Source organism: Dipodomys merriami, unplaced genomic scaffold (assembly GCF_024711535.1).
Source record: "Dipodomys merriami isolate MVZ:Mamm:240054 unplaced genomic scaffold, mDipMer1.0.p SCAF_11, whole genome shotgun sequence".
In the NCBI taxonomy this organism is placed as follows: Eukaryota; Metazoa; Chordata; class Mammalia; order Rodentia; family Heteromyidae; genus Dipodomys; species Dipodomys merriami.
This window is the reverse complement of record NW_027202382.1, coordinates 36577898-36594004: the sequence shown is the minus strand read 5'-3', so window position 1 is coordinate 36594004 and position 16107 is coordinate 36577898. Positions and strand designations below refer to the sequence as shown.

The window sequence follows — 16107 nt, the reverse complement described above, 5'->3', positions numbered from 1 at the left end:
TCCTGGCTCAAAGCCAGCCTGAGCAGGAAAGTCCATGGGATTCTTCAAGGAACCAGAAAAAAGCTGGAAGTGAAAATGTGGCTCAAGTGGTAGAGTGCCAACCTTGAGCTAAATGACAGGTCTTGTGTTCAAGCCCCCAGTAAGTGGCATATGCAGTGATACATAAAACATCTCATAAGTGCTCAGATGTCTTAGACCACTTTTGGATGCTATAACTAAATACCTGAAACTAGTTTATAAAGAAATGTATTTCTTACGGTTCCATAAACAGAGAAGCCCAGTATAGTTCAGTAGCAAAGTGCTGGCATCTTGTCAGGCCTTCTTGCTAAATCTTAATACAGTGGAGGGTGTCACATCGCAGGGCAGAAGAGCAAAAGTGTTGGCTGGAGTCTTTCTTCCTCTCAGAGAGCCACTAGTGCTGTCATGGTACTTCACCCGCATGACCTTTCCTCTAGTCCTAAGTACTTCAAGTCTCCGCTTGCAAATACCATAAATGTTTGATTCTGAGAATAAAGTTTCCAACATGTGAACTTTGGGGGCCACACTCAAGCCATAGCATTCGAGAAACCAGATACATATTTGTGGGATTTGTTTGTTGTTGTTGTTTTTGTTTTTTTTTTTTTTTGTCAGTTGTGGGGCCTGAACTCTGGGCCTGGGCACTGTCCCTCAGCTCTTCAGCTCAAGGGTAGTGTTCTACCACTTGAGCCACAATCCCACTTCTGGTTTTCTGGTGGTTTATTGGAAATAAGATTCTCAGGGACTTTCCTACCCAGGCTGGCTTTGAATCATGATCCTCAGATCTCAGCATCTTGAGTAGTTAGGATTTACCGGCATGAGCCACTGGCACCGGTTTCAGATACATATTTGTTATGCATAAACACAGGTAAGATCCAGACTGGGGAAATGCCTAACTAATACCTTATGTGAATGTCCTGCTATTCTTGGGCTGGGAAGAGAACAAACGTGGTAGGTAACAGAATCTAGTTTCAAAAAGATCTCCCCAGATAGAAGGATCAGCCAAAACTACCAGATGAACTTACTGATTATGTAAATGATAAAGCACCTGTCACTCCTGTACCAGCTCCGTTTTGGTATTAATGCTTGGTCCTCTGCACATTTCAGCTTGTCCAGTCTTCACAATGACCCAGAGGGGGTTTGGAAGGAACATGGAGGAACGTATGGGGCTTTAAAGTCATTACTCTAGATTTTAGATCTGATTCTGCCCCTCCCCCTCCTCACCCCCCCCCCCCCCAGTTCGCTGGCAAGTTACTTCATCTGTTATAAATAGCAGTAGCTAGGCTTTTGGTTGTCTTTCAACATGTCAGGTTCTGCATGCTTAGCTGTTGCATTGAATCCTCTGAACAATCTTACTCCTATTTAATAGATGAGAAAGTCACAGGGAACAAGTAACTTGGGCAAGTCACTTAACAGGAAGTGACAGGGCCAAGACCTCAGCCCAGGTTGTCTGACTCTGACACCCACACACTTTTGAAACCTTTTAAAAAATTTTAGCTAGCACGTATTAATTGCATAGAAAGGCTTCACTGCAGTATTTTCATGCATGCATATAATGTATTTTGATCAAATTTACCCTATGTTATTCTTTCTTATACACCTTCCTTCCTGTCTGAACCAATTTAATGGGTTTCATTATTCTATTTTCATACATTTAATAAAGTACTTTGATCATATTCATTTCCCCTTTTCTCTTTTTCCTTTCCACCCCCCCAAAAAAACTCTCCATTTTATACTCTTGTTACTCATTCTATTTCCACACCCTCCCCCCCAAAAAAAACTCTCCATTTTATACTCTTGTTACTCATTCTATTTCCTTAGTCTAGATTCCACATGTGAATTAAATGGTTTATTTGATGTGATGATTTCCAAGTCTACCCATTTCCCCACACATTTTATTCTCCTTTGTGGCTGTGATCTCCATTTGTGTACATATCACATTTTCCTTATCCATCTGTTGGTGGACATCTCAAGCTGATTCCATAGTTTTGTTACATGGATGTGCAGGTACTTCTATTATATGCTGACTTACATTCCTTCAGTTGTATGCCCACAGGTGGTTCGGCAGGTTCACAAGGTAGTTGTATTTTTTGTTTTTTTGAGGAACCTCCGTACTGACTTCCACAGCAGCTTCCTGAATTTACATTCCTACAACAATGTATAGGGTTTCTTTTCCTGCGCATCCTCTCCACCATTCTTTGTTTGTTTTCTTGATGATGGCCATTCTGACTGGGGTGAGAGGGAATCTCAGTGTAGTTTTGCTTTGCATTTCCTTTATGGCTAAGGAAGCCAAGCACTTCTTTGTGAATACATTGGTCATGTATACTTATTTTGAGAAATATCAGTTTACTTTCTCACTTATTAATTGGAATATTCTTTGGGAGAATACCCACATTCTTAACAGCTGCACCATCTCTGTTTCTTTTCCTGTAAAAATGGAACAACCATGTATTCTGTGTGTGTTAGTTGATATAACTTACGTGAAGTACCAAATACAGTATCAGATGCATCTTAGACACTCACAAATGGCATTAGACCATCATCTTTAATATTAGTTCCAAAACTTGCTCAATGGTATAGCTAATAAATGGGGAAATGAGGGCTGAACCAATGCCTTGTGGATACCATTCTAGTGCCTCTCTTCATGTCCTCTGGAGCATGAGATTCTGGACCATTCTCTATCTCAGTTCCTTGTACAGCATTGTCTTCATGGAAGATGTTCAATGAGCACTCAGTAATGGGGGAATCACTTTTTCTTGCTCCTCCACCAAATGTTTGCCAAGATGCTTCTGTGCTTGGATATCTAGCACAGAAATGAATATGATGCCAACCACTCTCCCCCCTCAACAGGTTCAAATGGTGAAAGAAGGCGACCCCTCCTGGAAGCCCACTTTTATTGTGAAGCCTGATGGTGGTTGTCAGGGTGATGGAATCTACCTCATTAAAGACCCCAGCGACATCCGTCTGACTGGGACCCTGCAGAGCAGGCCAGCAGTGGTCCAGGAATACATCTGCAAACCTCTCCTTATCGACAAGCTCAAGTTTGATATTCGTCTGTATGTCTTACTAAAGTCCTTAGATCCCTTAGAGATTTATATAGCCAAAGATGGACTCTCTAGATTTTGTACAGAGCCATACCAGGAACCTAACTCCCAAAACATGCACCATGTCTTTATGCACTTAACCAACTACTCGCTGAACATCCACAGCAACAACTTCATCCACTCGGACAGTGCCAACACGGGCAGCAAGAGGACTTTCTCTAGCATTCTTTATAGACTGTCTTCCAAGGGTGTGGACATCAAGAAGGTGTGGTCTGACATCATCTCCTTGGTGATCAAGACTGTCATCGCCCTGACTCCAGAGCTCAAAGTTTTCTACCACTTGGACATCCCCACGGGGCGGCCAGGGCCCACCTGCTTCCAGGTAACCATTGCCAGCTCTCATCTTGAATTCTCCACCTTGATGGGACCCAGGGAGGGCTCTGTGGCCTCTGATGGGATGAAGGGGGCCTTGATGTGAGTGTTGGTGTGAAGCGTGGCCTGACTTCCTGCTTTCTGTCGACTAGCTATATGATTTCTCATGAGAAACTTGAAAATGAAAGTAATAGTACTAATTGTAAGAATTCAGCCAAGTAACGGATGTGATACAGAGTATCATTCATACATTCCTTCATTCATTCAAAAATTTTATCAGCTGCTTAGTAGGGGCTCAGGCACTGCTCTAGGTCCTGGTGAGAAAGCAGGTTAGATTCCTGATGCCTGCTGTGTAGTAGTATCCACAGTAAGAGACAAATCCTTTCGACAGGGATTATTATAGGGATGTTCCATGTACTAGAACTGAATAACAGACCTATATTTTCTGGGTTGGAGTAGAGTGGTCAGGGAGGACTTCCTGGAAGGAATGGTAGTTCACATGAACCCCAAGGTAAGAAATGGAGCCATTAAGACTGGGTAACAGCAGGGGCCACAGTGCTCTTGGTAGAGACATGGTTTTGCTCTGGAGGTGAGAGGGAAGCTTAGTGCGTTTGAGACACTGGAAAGAGGTTCAGTGTGGTGGAAGGATGAGGTTTGAGGAAGAGCTGGGTAGAGAGATGAGGAAAGAAGAAGAGGAAGTAGGGAGAGGGGGCAGGGTCATGGAGAGCCTTAGGGTAGGAAGGGCAGGCGGCCACTGAAGAATTTAATTAGGGGACTGACTGTACTCTGATTTTCACATCACAAAGAACACAGTGCATGCAGAGCAGAGAATGGATTGCGGCAAGGCTGGTCTCAGACAGATCTCCAGTGAGACAATTGCTTTTGCACAAGCAAAAGTTTCTGGCTTTGAATAGGAAGGTCTTTGCAGAGGCGTAGAGAATAGGTAGATTTGAGCAACATTTAAGGGAGATTGAGGGGCTAGATTTGGTGACTGGGTGGGGTAAGGGACAGAGAAGAGAGAGGAACTGAGGTAGATAGTGCAGGTGGGCTTAGCTACTTGGACAGAGGCCACAGGAAGAGGACCAGACCCAGACCAGTGGGGAGAAGGCCAGGAATTGGACTTGAAGTGCCTGTGTTGTACCAAAGTGGGAAATTCAAGGAGCTATTTGCAGCATAAGTCAGGAGATAGAGGCCTGAGCTGGAGAAAGAAATGAGAACTCATCTGCATTCAGACAGTAACAGAAGATATAAAAAGATGTGGGTGAGAAGAGGTCAGAGAACACCCCTGTGGGCACCTCTGCTTAATTAAAGGACAGCTTAGAGGTAGGGAGCCTGCAAAGGAGGCCAAGAAGTGCTTGAGATATAGAAGGGGGATCAAGAGGGGAGGCCCCCAAAATGCCAGGGAAGAGGTGTTCACAGAAGATGGGGCTGGGCCAGTAGGTGGCATCAAACGCTGCAGAGATGTCAGGCAGGACCGGCATTGAAAGGATCCATCATATCCCCCAACCGGGGGACTGCAGACTCTAGGGAGGATGCAGGAGCTAGCAAGTAGGAGGGAAGGCAATGGAGAACAAGGGCAGAACATCTTCCGGGTCACTTAGTTGGCCAGGCAGGGCAGGGAACACCAAGGCCAGGCACTCAGAAGAGACTCCAAAATCAGAACAGATACAAGAAGAAGAAGCATCTCTAAGATCCTTCCCATCTGGTCTTTAAAATAGCAGCTGATATATGGAACATATTTATAAACCAGGCAGCACAAAAAAAGCCCATCATCTCTCACCCACCTTCCCACCCTTGCTCTTTAGTGACTGTATTTGTCCTGTCCCATCCCCCACCAGGGTAATGGGGATCCTCAGTTGTAGGTTTAGCATGTCCTTGTTAAATGCTCTTATTATTCACAAACATACTTCTAAGCAATATTGGCTCATTTGGATTGGGTTTTGTTGTTGTTGTTGTTGTCGTTTTTGAGCTTTAACAAGGCAATGTCATAAAGCGTGTGGTCTGCAACATTCTTCTTTATCCCATGCAGTGTTTCAATGATTGGTTCCAGTCTATGGCTGGAAGGTGATGGGCATGGAATGAGTGAGAAGAGGGAATGGGGCAGTGGCTGCCATGGACAGGCATTCCTTCAGTGGGAGGAGAGGACTCTGTTCCCCAAGTGCAGCCTCAAGCTCAGAGCGGCTTCTGCGGGGCTCGTGCCCAGAAGTAGGATCTCCAGGCAGGCCACAGAAGCCTAGGGAGGGAGATCCAAGCAGTGATCAGTACCAGGAGGAGATCATTGTCATCTGGACATCTGTCCTTGGGCATCTGGCCTCTATGCCTTGTTTTGGTTCCCAGGCAGAATGTCAGCACCACATCAGCAGGTGCTTTGAGACATTAGAAAAGCAAATGAGAAGGACTTTGATGTGGGGGCCTGACCTGTGCACCCAAGACTGAAGTCAGAGGAAAGAGTTGTGATAAGGCCACGTCCAGGGGTCATGCTGGGGATCGTGTGGCCACATCTGTTCCATTGTGACAGCTATTGTATGCTCCAGAAAGCATAGCCACGCCTCAGAACCCTGGCATGGTCCTGGTGGCAGGAAAGGAGAGCCAGGACGGTTGTTTTGTTTCTTGTCTTGTTGTGGACAGGCAACAATGAACAGCTATTGGGATGGAACAGGAGGGTGGACAGAGGGAGCTGCTGGTTTGAACATGGAACCTCAGCCTTGTGAGTGTTTTTCCACAGCTTCACCACACTGGATGCTTCTAGGCTGGAGGGGGGGATGTGGCTAAAAGAAGAGCTTGGAGCTTAGAAAGAAAGCTTCTCCCAGCTGCGACCTTGGAAGGTCTCTTTACCACCCAGCACCTCTGTTTTTCTCTCTATAAGTCACCCACTCTTTCTTCCTACCTACCGTTTTAGGAGTGTTGTGAAGTGCACTGACAGGTATAAAGTCTTAGATGTTTAGAATTTGTTTCATGGTACAGTTTAGGCATGTAGTGATTGAGAGGAAGTGAGATTCTGTTCTCTTGTTTGCATTTTTAATCACTTGCTAGACTATCACTTGCTAGGTATCTGCAGGGTTGCAGATACCCATACTGACTTGGAAAGCAAAGGTTTAGTTCCGTCATCACATGCTGTGCGATCTGGTATAAGTTATTGAATTTATCTTTGTAGGTTCAGTTTCCCTACCTGCCTCCCTGATTGGTTGAAATTGGAATGAGAGAAGGATGGTAGAAGGGCTTTGCAGGCAGTGATGTTCTGCCTAGAAACAAGGAAGCTCTTTTTTTTCCCCCCAAAAAAAGCTCCTCTCGCTTGTAGCCTAGGCCTGGCCTAGACAACAGCATTCCAGAATATAAACTCAAGCCAACAAAATTACATTTGGGTGGAACATGTGACTGTCATCTCTTGCCAGTCATAGCCACAATAACTACTTGGGAAATCACGCTGGCCCCAGCAGTGGCTGGCACTGCTCAGTTGTGGGCAGGTTCCCTGTCATCTGCTGCCCAGCAACATGGCTGCCCTGGCATTCCAACTGGCCCCCTTGTCATTGTCCGAGCAGCTCCAGCAACATGCCCTCCAATCTGTGTTCTTGAGGCAGAGCTGTGACCTTGGCTTAAATAGCAAAGTCTATTTGTGTACAGATGATTCATGTGGCCAAAATATACATGCAAAGGAAAGGTTTCTCAGCTCAGTTTTCAAGAATGTTCTTCCCACCCCATGGCTTGATTGTATCTTCTTGTTGTCCCCTGTAGCTAATTCTGTCCTTGGCCCATACCCTTTCCAAAACTTACATGTGTATAAGAGACACCTTTCCTAAACCTCAAGTTGATCCACCTCTTTGTTCTCTGTTCTCTGTGACCTGCTCCTCACTCTGAAGTCAGGGTACCCCCACAGGAAGGAGGCCCAGAAGCAGCCTAATGGTCAAGGCCTTGAGTTTGTTCTAAATACCCTGAGTTCCAGCAAATTTGAGTTCCCCATTGTAGCAACTCTAGCTGGTAGGCTTGGCAAGTTGATCTTTATGTGCCTTCGTTGCCTTATCTGTAAGCAGAGGCCACCTCCCCAAGCTGTGCTATGCTCACATAAGAGAGCAGTGTGAAGCCAGGCACTGGTACACACCTGTAATCCTAACTACTCAGGAAGCTGAGATCAGAGGATCATAGTCTGAAGGCAGCCCAGGCAAGAAAGTCCATGAGACTCATCTCCAATTAATCAGCAAAAAGCTACAAGTGGGAATGTGGCTCAGGTGGTAGAGCACCAACCTGGAGTGAAAAAGCCAGGTGAGAATATGAGGCTCTGAATTCAAGCCTCAGTAGTAGGGAGGGAAGGAGAGAAGGAAAGAGAGGGAGGAAAGAGAGAAAGGAAGAGCAGCAGGAGCAGGGGAGGAAGAGAAGGGGGAGAAAGAGGAGGAGGAGGAGTAAGAGGAGGAGGGGGAGGGGGAGGAGGAGGAGGAAGGAATATGGGATAAGGCAGAAAGCAAGCTATATACAAGAGCACAGTACCTAACACACAACAATCACTAAATGACAGTGTTTTGCAATTACTATACAGCTTGTAACTGACACTTCTCAAAGTTGTGTTTGAGGAAGTGCCAGGAAGCTTATAGGAAACCAGGACCCAGTCAGAGTCTAACCGTAATTGGAATACCCATGTACCAAGGAGCAGAGCCTGGAAAACCAAGCCTTAGACTGGCATTGGTCACTTCCAGTCCAGCTTCCCTGCCTCTGGTCCTGCCGAGCAGATCTGACTCCCTTCTCTTAGATACCACCTGCCACCCCTTGTTCTCGGTCTTGACCCGCCCAGCCTACTGTCTTATCATCTCACTGGTCCTCACTCCTGTCCAATGCCTTCCAAGGAGCTGCTCACATCCCGCCTCAGGAGCACCTTGCCTTTCCTGGCCTCCCATGAGGCATGGCTGTGTGTCATGGTTTGAGAAGTGCTGAGGATCGGAGGTCCTTGTTAGCGTGCCACCTAGGGCACATACCTAATGGTGGGGGCACAGAAATGGGAGAATTAACTGGCTAACAAGGCCTCCAGAGGAGGGCGTGCTCGTGGGGCGGGCGCTTCAGGGTTTGCTGAGCGGGAGCGGGGCACAGCATATGCTACATGCTCCCAGCTGCCCTCCTAACTGCTCCCAGGCCTTTTCTTCCAGACCTGGGAGGATCAACTCTTGGAAACGAAGCTTCTTATCTACCACTAACTCCTTGAGTGATCTCTATCCCCATGGCTTGTAGAAACATCTATAAGTCACTGATGCCTAAATGAGTATTTCTAAAATCTTAGTCTCCAACAGAGCCCCAGGTAGGGATATCCTACTGAACACTGGCAGAGATAACTATGGGGCTCAAACACATAACCTGTCTCAGTCAAACTTGTGTTTTCTCTCCTAGACCAACTGTCCACTGTCTTTCCTATCTCGGTACGTGAGTGGCATTAAATGAGTCACTCGAACCAAAAACTTGAGTCATCCTTATTTCTTCTGTCCCTCCTCCTTCCCACAGCCAATTCATCAGCAGCCCTGCAAATGTTCTTTCAAATGCATCCCAAATGTCACCACGTCTAGCCAGCTCTGCTGCTCCCACCCTGGTCTGGGTAGCTACCATCTCACGCTAGAACTGCCAGTACAGCCTGCTCACAGACAGCCCTCTTCCTGCCCCTCTGCCTCCAGCTAATTTTTCTCACTGTAGCCAAAGATCCTTTTAAAATACAAGTTGGATCAAGTTCCTTTTCTAGCTCAAACTTCCAATGCTCTTAAAACCCTAGCTTCTTATCATGGTCTACAAGATGTTACCTGATCCATCCTTTGTGTTTCCCCCTCTTGCTTACTCTTTGCTGTCATTCAAAAGGGACCTTTGTTCCTCTTGTTCCCTCTTCCTGAAGTGCTCTTCCCAGCTGTTCAAACAACAACAAAAAAAGACACATTCTCTCACTTGGTCTCTATTCCTGTGTTACCTGCTGAGATGCGTGGGGCTGGTCAGGATGGAGTAACAGAGGCTCTATTCGGGTAGAGTCTAGACTGCCAGAAACAGAGGAGTAGGTATATGAAATAATGCTTAGGCTTTTGACAGTAGGTGCTGGCTCAGTATTATGAGCCCTGAGAAAAGGGAGAGAAACCAAGGTGAGTGAGTGCTAGGGCGGCCTCTGCCTCTTGTCTGGAGGCAATGTCTGGACCATAAGGCAGGTAGGGGGACACTCAGGGGCTGGTGACACTGAGAAAGCAGGGAGATGGAGATGGGAGCTTTGGCAAGGCTGAAGTAGCTGATACTATAGGGCAGGGTTCTGGACAGCCAGGAGCTGAGCAGGAAACAAGCTCCATAAGTCGCTGGGAGTCTCTCCTGAGTCTTGAGCCATGAGTTCATCCACCAAGCTGGACAAAGTATGGCCACAAAATGATAAACTGAGCAAAGAGCTCACACGAGGCAGAGAGGCATTCAGGCTATGAAAGGACAGAATAGAGAGTCCAAAGAAGTTCTGTCTCAAAGTATACAGTGGATCTTCTCTGGTTGATGCGTTCGAGGTATCCCTGAACAATAACCAACACACTTGCCAATAACCGATGGGCAAAACAAAGTCCATCCCTTTAAAAAGTAGACAAAGTCCAGATATTTAGAGTTATAATATCACAAATGTCCAATATCAATAAACAAGCTGGGCATCCGGAGTTCACATTAGCTACTCAGGAAACTGAGAATGGGAGGATCACAGTTCACGGCCAGTACAAGCAGAAAAGTTCATGAAAAGAGTTTCTACCCATAGCTGGGCATTGTGGTGCATGCCTGTCCATCCAACCTGTGAAGGAGGCTGACAGGAGAGGATCACAGTCACAGCCAGCCTAGTAAAACCTTCTCCACAGAGGGAAGCTGGATGTGGTGGCAGGCATCTGTCATACCAACAACGATGAGAAGCTAAATAGGTAGATTGTGATCCAGGTGTGCACCTGGGCAGGAAGTGGAAAAGTAACCAGCAATAAACAGGACTGGACATATAGCTCAGCCAGAGGGCACTTGTAAGCATAAAGCCCCAAATTCAACCCCCAGTACTACAAAAAAAAAATCACAAAGCAGGGAAAATGAACCTATACCAATAGGGAAAATTATTAGCTGGAACTAGTAGGATAGAAATGATGGAACTCCTAGAGAAAATATAGTTATTTTAACTATTTCAAATATTTTAAGGAAAAGATTAGCTAACGAAGGGAGACATAGAAGACAAAGAACCAAGGGGAACTTTTCGAGAAGAAAATACATCCAAGTGTATTACTCCTGTAATCCCAGCACTCAGAAGCCTGAGGCAGGAGGATCACAAGTTCAGTGTCAGCCTAGGGCTCCATAGTGAGTTCTAGGCCAGCCTGGGGCTATATAGTAAGATTGCGTCTCAAACAAAACAAAACAACAACAAAAAGAAAATATTACCTCTGAAATGAAATCTTGACTGGATGAGATTAACAGAAAACCTCGCACCAAAGCCATCCCTTATGAACGTGAAGACATGACCGTAGAATTTTTGCAAAATTCAACAGAAGAAAATGATGGGAGGGGCAGAACTGCAGAGTCATGTGTACTTTTCAAAAACGTTGTCTCTAGAATGGATTAACACAGTTGGAACTGTGTTTTGGCTTAAGTGGGATGATATCTTTGGCCTCTCCATGGCCAGGCCTTAGAGAAAAGATATTAGAAGTGACCAGTAGAAGCATTTGCATGAAAACACGTTTGTGTGGATATAATCCAGGTCTAGAATATCCCTATGGAAGCTAGGGCAGTAGCCTACATGGGAGGGAGCAGGAGGATTGAGAATCTGGGATGAATAAAGAGAAGAGACCTTGTCTCCAACAATAGTGGAGGAGGGACGGGGAGAGGGTAGTGTTTGCCTGTGATCATAGCTATTCTGGCCCTTGGCAAAAATGTGAGACCCTATAAGAAAAATAACTCAGGTGGGTGTAGGGAGCCCTGACAGCGTGGCTCAAGTTGTTAAGCCTGCCTTGAGAGTAGAAGGACCTGAGTTCAAATTCCAATACTGTTGAAAAGGATAAAAAAAAAATACCCCTCCCATCCTGTCCAGACTGCCAGCAGTTGAGAAAGACCTTTATGGCCTGGTGATGGTGGGTCAGAGAGAGGATTGGGAGGGAGAAGAAGGATGAGTGAATATCCCCACCAATCTCTCTCTGCCTTCCCAGAAGTTTAAGAAATAACACACACACACACACACACACACACACACACACACACACACACACACACACACACACACACACACACACAGCTTACAACCAACTTCTTTCGGAGAGCCAATAATGATAAAATCTTTAAAGCAGCCAGAGGAAAGACCCATTAAGTTTATAGGAACAAAGAGTAAGCATAATGTTCTCATTAGAAACTGTGTGAGCCAGAGGACAATAGGATGACAAGTGTCACCTTTTTAGAAAGGCCCTCCCAGGTTCTCCTGGCCTAGATCAAACCCTCCCCTTCCTGAAATGTTCTATATTCCGTTTTTTTCCCCCCATGACTGAATCATTAACTGACTCGTGGATTCTCTCCCCTTTACAATGTAAGCTCCCAGAGGGCAGGATCTTTATTTTGTACACAGCTTTTTTTTTATCCCCAGTGCTTAGAAGTGTGCCTGGTATTTAGCAGGTGCTCAAGAAATACAAACAAGAAGAGGAAAAGAGCCGGGAGAACAGAGGAGGTAAAGCAAGAGAGTGGGAGAATTTGGAGGACATGCCATTGAACTTGAGCTTCATCCTGTGGGTGGAGATTTTTACACAGAGAAGCGTTAATATTCTATTTGCGTTGTAGATAAATTACTCTGGCATCCTCTTGTGCCAGAGGGTTTTAAAAAGTGTGAGTTTGAGATCAGGTAAAAGGTAAGAGATGGTGCAGACCCATTGTAGGGTTCCAGCAGCGAGAATGGGCCAGATCTAGAAAGCTGAGGTGGCAGAGCAAATAGGATTTGGTGACCAGCTAAATGTAAGGAGTGAAGGGAGAAGTTTTGACATGTGTGACTGGATAGATAAGGAATGCAGGAAGCAAAATAGGTATCAGAGAACAGAGATGAGGTATTAGTTATTTGTTGCTGACAAATAAGTAGCTTAAACTCAGTGCTCAGTTTCATAGTTCCTGTGGGTCAAGAGTCTAGGCAGAGTGGATTTGCCACAGGTTCTAAGCCTCTTACAAGGCTACCACTCACAGGTTGGCCAGGGACACCGTCACACCAAAGCCAGGCTAGTTGACAGGTTCTCCTCTGAGTTCACTCACAATGCATGCCTCAGGTACCCCCTGGCAGGGGGTGGGAGAGGACAGTTCCTTGCCATCTGGATCTTTCCACAGAGTAACTCACCCCCTCAGAGTATGAAACACCCTGGATGGAACCACAGACTTTTTTGGTAACTTAATATTAGAAGAGACCGCCCATCATTTCTGTCCTGCTGTCTGTTAGAAACCAGTTAGTAAACACAGCCACACTCACGTGGGTGGTTACTGAGTGCTGGGGCAGGGGAAGATACAAAAGCATGGGTCTCAATGGGACCATGTTAGAGACTGCTGGCCACAGAGAGTGGTTTGAATTTGAGGAGCTGAGACCGCTCAGCTGGTAACATCTGGATGCATCTGGAAGACTATGCACCATTGGACTCAGAATGTAGCTTGGAGACTTTGAATGGATTTAGAAAATAATGGCTCAGAGCCCTTTCTCCCCAACTTCAAACCACAATTTGAAGCTTCTAGAGGTAAACAGGGAAGGACAGATTGCTTTTGATGTGTGTGTGTGTGTTGGTACTGGGGTTTAAACTTCAGTCCTTATGCTCTTCTTCCATTCACTGGTGTTCTACCACTTGAGCCACACTTCTACTTATGGATTTTTTTTTCTGGCTAAATGAAGATAAGAGTGTTGAGAATGTGTCTTCCTGGGCCAGCTTCAAGCCATGATCCTTAGATCTCACCCTCCTGAGTAGCTAAGTTTATAGGTGTAAACCTGTAGAAAGGTATTTTTTTAATCCCCCAGGATACAATTCAGGTAGGCAGGGGATTATTCAGAGAGGCTGAGTACCATAGAATTGAAAATTCTGCTCTTCTACTGACTGTTGGAGAAACTTACAGAGAGAGGCCTTCTCCTAAACTACAGGTTTCTGGTCTCTGACTAAGGTGGGGATTAGATTAAATTGTGAGGGGTTTTTTTTGCGGGGGGGGGAGGGGCCGGGGGGAGTATTGGAGGGGGCAGTAAGGTTTTGTTCAGTATTTGTTCAGTTTTGTTCAGGTTTTCTGGTAGTTAATTGGAGATGAGTCTCACTTACTTTCCTGCCTGGGCTGGCTTCACAGTGCAATCCTCAGATCTCAGCCTCCTGAGTAGCTAGGATTACAAGTATGAGCCACTAACACCTGGCTCTAATTTTGCTTATTGAGATCTGTTGGCACTGGAATACTTTATTGAGATTTTGAGAGGACAATAATTCATATTTCCTTGAACTTGTGAACAAATGTAATAATGCTGACCCTTCCTGAAATACCTGCTATGTGTCAAGCACTATGTCAAATAAACATTGTCCATTGCAAGGCCTCTATTGGATCTTGTCAGTCTTGCTGGAGTGTGCACTCCAAAAGAGTAGGCGCTTTGTCTAATGGACTGTGACCTTGCCAGCAGCCAGCATGGACCTCCTGGGCCTTAGGAAGAATTCAGTACATATTCTTGCTAATGAATCGAGGTTTAGCAAACATTATCCACATGCTCATTTTACAAATGCCGAGGCTGGGGCTTAGAGCATCCAACTCACTTGCTCAGTCCACACGTTAAAGGAAGAACCAGAATACAGATAATTCCTGTGACTCCAACGCACACAGCCATCACTTCTTGTTGGTGGAAATGGTAGGAAAACAGAAAGGGAACAACACACACATTGGTTACCTTCTACATGATGAACGGATTCCTAAGATACTACTTTGCATGCTCGTTACCAGTGCTCCTGCAAGGCAGCAACATGATGCTCATCTTTCATATCAGATAACTGAGGCTCAGAACGGCTAGGAAACCCTCCCTAAAATCATCCGGCCTAGTGCGAGACACTGAGCCCAGGTTTTTCTGACTGTAAACCACTCCTGTGCAAGACCCAACCCATTTTTTAAAAATTGCCAAAGTCTAGATTCTGGAAAATAGGACATTGGTAGATATGGGCCAATATGGTGGAGAAGATTTTACTACTTCCTTTTCTATCTCCCAGCATTCCTATACTTCTGGCCTCAAATCTACTGAACATGGAACTGAGAAGCATCCTCCAGGCCAAGAAAGTCAAGGCTTAAACACTAAGATGTAGCACAAAGTAAGAGTGGATGACTGAGAATGATAAAACGTTGGCACCGTGGCCTGCCATTCTCTGTATCCTCATCAACATCACATGTCACAGGGCCAGGTCTGAAGTTAGACTGATGATGTCACGAGAGTCTCTTAAAGGGCTCATCACTCAAATCCACTTGTCATATATTATTAAGCAGATCTATAATACATGTAACATTTCCCACTGAATTTCTATTCCTTCCTTTCCATGACTAGGGAAAGAAAAATAGTGTGAAGATGACTTTTTCCCATCTTTACTGCCCTTCATTGAAACATAACTTCGTCTCAGATTATTTCCCCAAATGGTCAGTCGGGCTTTGATTTCATTAATATAGATGAACTTACAGTTTAATAATTATCATTTAACTAATGCATATTCTATATAGACAAGTAAATGGATTCCCCTCATCTTTTCTTCTGGAGTCCACAGAGAAAGGGGAGTCTACAACCTTATCTTGTCTTTATTTCCCCCCTTTTATCCTCCACATTATTTCTCGAGACTTTGGGGGTTGTATCAATTATGTTAGAAACTTTCCACGTTATCACTTCTCTAGAGATAATGAAAGTCCTTCCAAAACTCTGAAGTCCTTGCAGTCTGAATCTGAATCTCATTAGAAGCAGCCATCTCAAGGATGTAAATTCTCCAGGTGAAGGGCTGTTGAAGGCAGAGAGAGCAAGAGACCCACGGTGGCTAGTCCAATGGAAGGACTTGTAAGGAGTTAAAAGCAACCCAGAGTGACTGAAAGGCAAAGCCTTGCCTGAGGCAAGCCACATTCTGAACTTGAACACGGCACTCAACAAACTGGTACAAGTGCAGACCTTGAATGTAGGGCCAGCATTGCAGGCGTGTGGCCTGAGGATTCATCCCACAGAACCCTGTATGTGGACGTCCATGTCACCCTCACTCAATTGCCTGTCCATTTCCAACAAGGAGCCTAGCTTTGTGTCTTGTATACTGGTGGTAACTCAAGTGATCAGACTTGCTTGGGTATGAAAGCCAGCTCTGGCACTGACCAGGTAGGCAGTGAGGTGGAAGCCCATAGGCCTATTTTAGGTTTCTATAAGTTGGAAGTCATCGTCCTTCCTCCAAAGACACCCTAATGAGGATTAAATGAGATTATGAATCATTACTGCATCATACAGTCCTTGTTGCCTAGTAAGCACCTATTAAATATTCACTGTTCTTAACCAAGAGGGTATATCACAAGCACCTAAAGATTTGTTGTTTGACTTAATGGATGGAGGTTAGGATATGCATTGGGTTTGAATGAATTCCTTATGTGATACTAATATATACTCCAGGTTAAGAAAAAGCAGGCTATGGTTTTCAGAGATCCAGCTTAAAAGAACTTAATAGAAAAGGGCAGTAGAAAAAAAACA

The 16107-nt window shown here is 45.2% G+C and overlaps 1 protein-coding gene and 1 long non-coding RNA gene across 4 annotated transcripts in view; one reads left to right on the top strand and one right to left on the bottom strand.

Moving 5' to 3' along the window:
* Positions 1-16107, top strand: part of LOC138820951 (tubulin polyglutamylase TTLL11-like) — a 238544-nt gene that overhangs the window by 77444 nt on the left and 144993 nt on the right. For 2 of the 3 annotated variants that reach the window (XM_070012962.1, XM_070012957.1), the window contains exon 5: positions 2866-3441. The exons of the other annotated variant lie outside the window; for it this stretch is intronic. In XM_070012962.1, the coding sequence (XP_069869063.1) occupies positions 2866-3441 (576 nt within the window). The remainder of the gene's footprint in view (positions 1-2865; positions 3442-16107) is intronic. 3 annotated transcript variants of the gene reach the window in all.
* The window catches only part of LOC138820968 (uncharacterized), a 44684-nt gene that overhangs the window by 23348 nt on the left and 5229 nt on the right, over positions 1-16107 (bottom strand). The window lies entirely within an intron of this gene.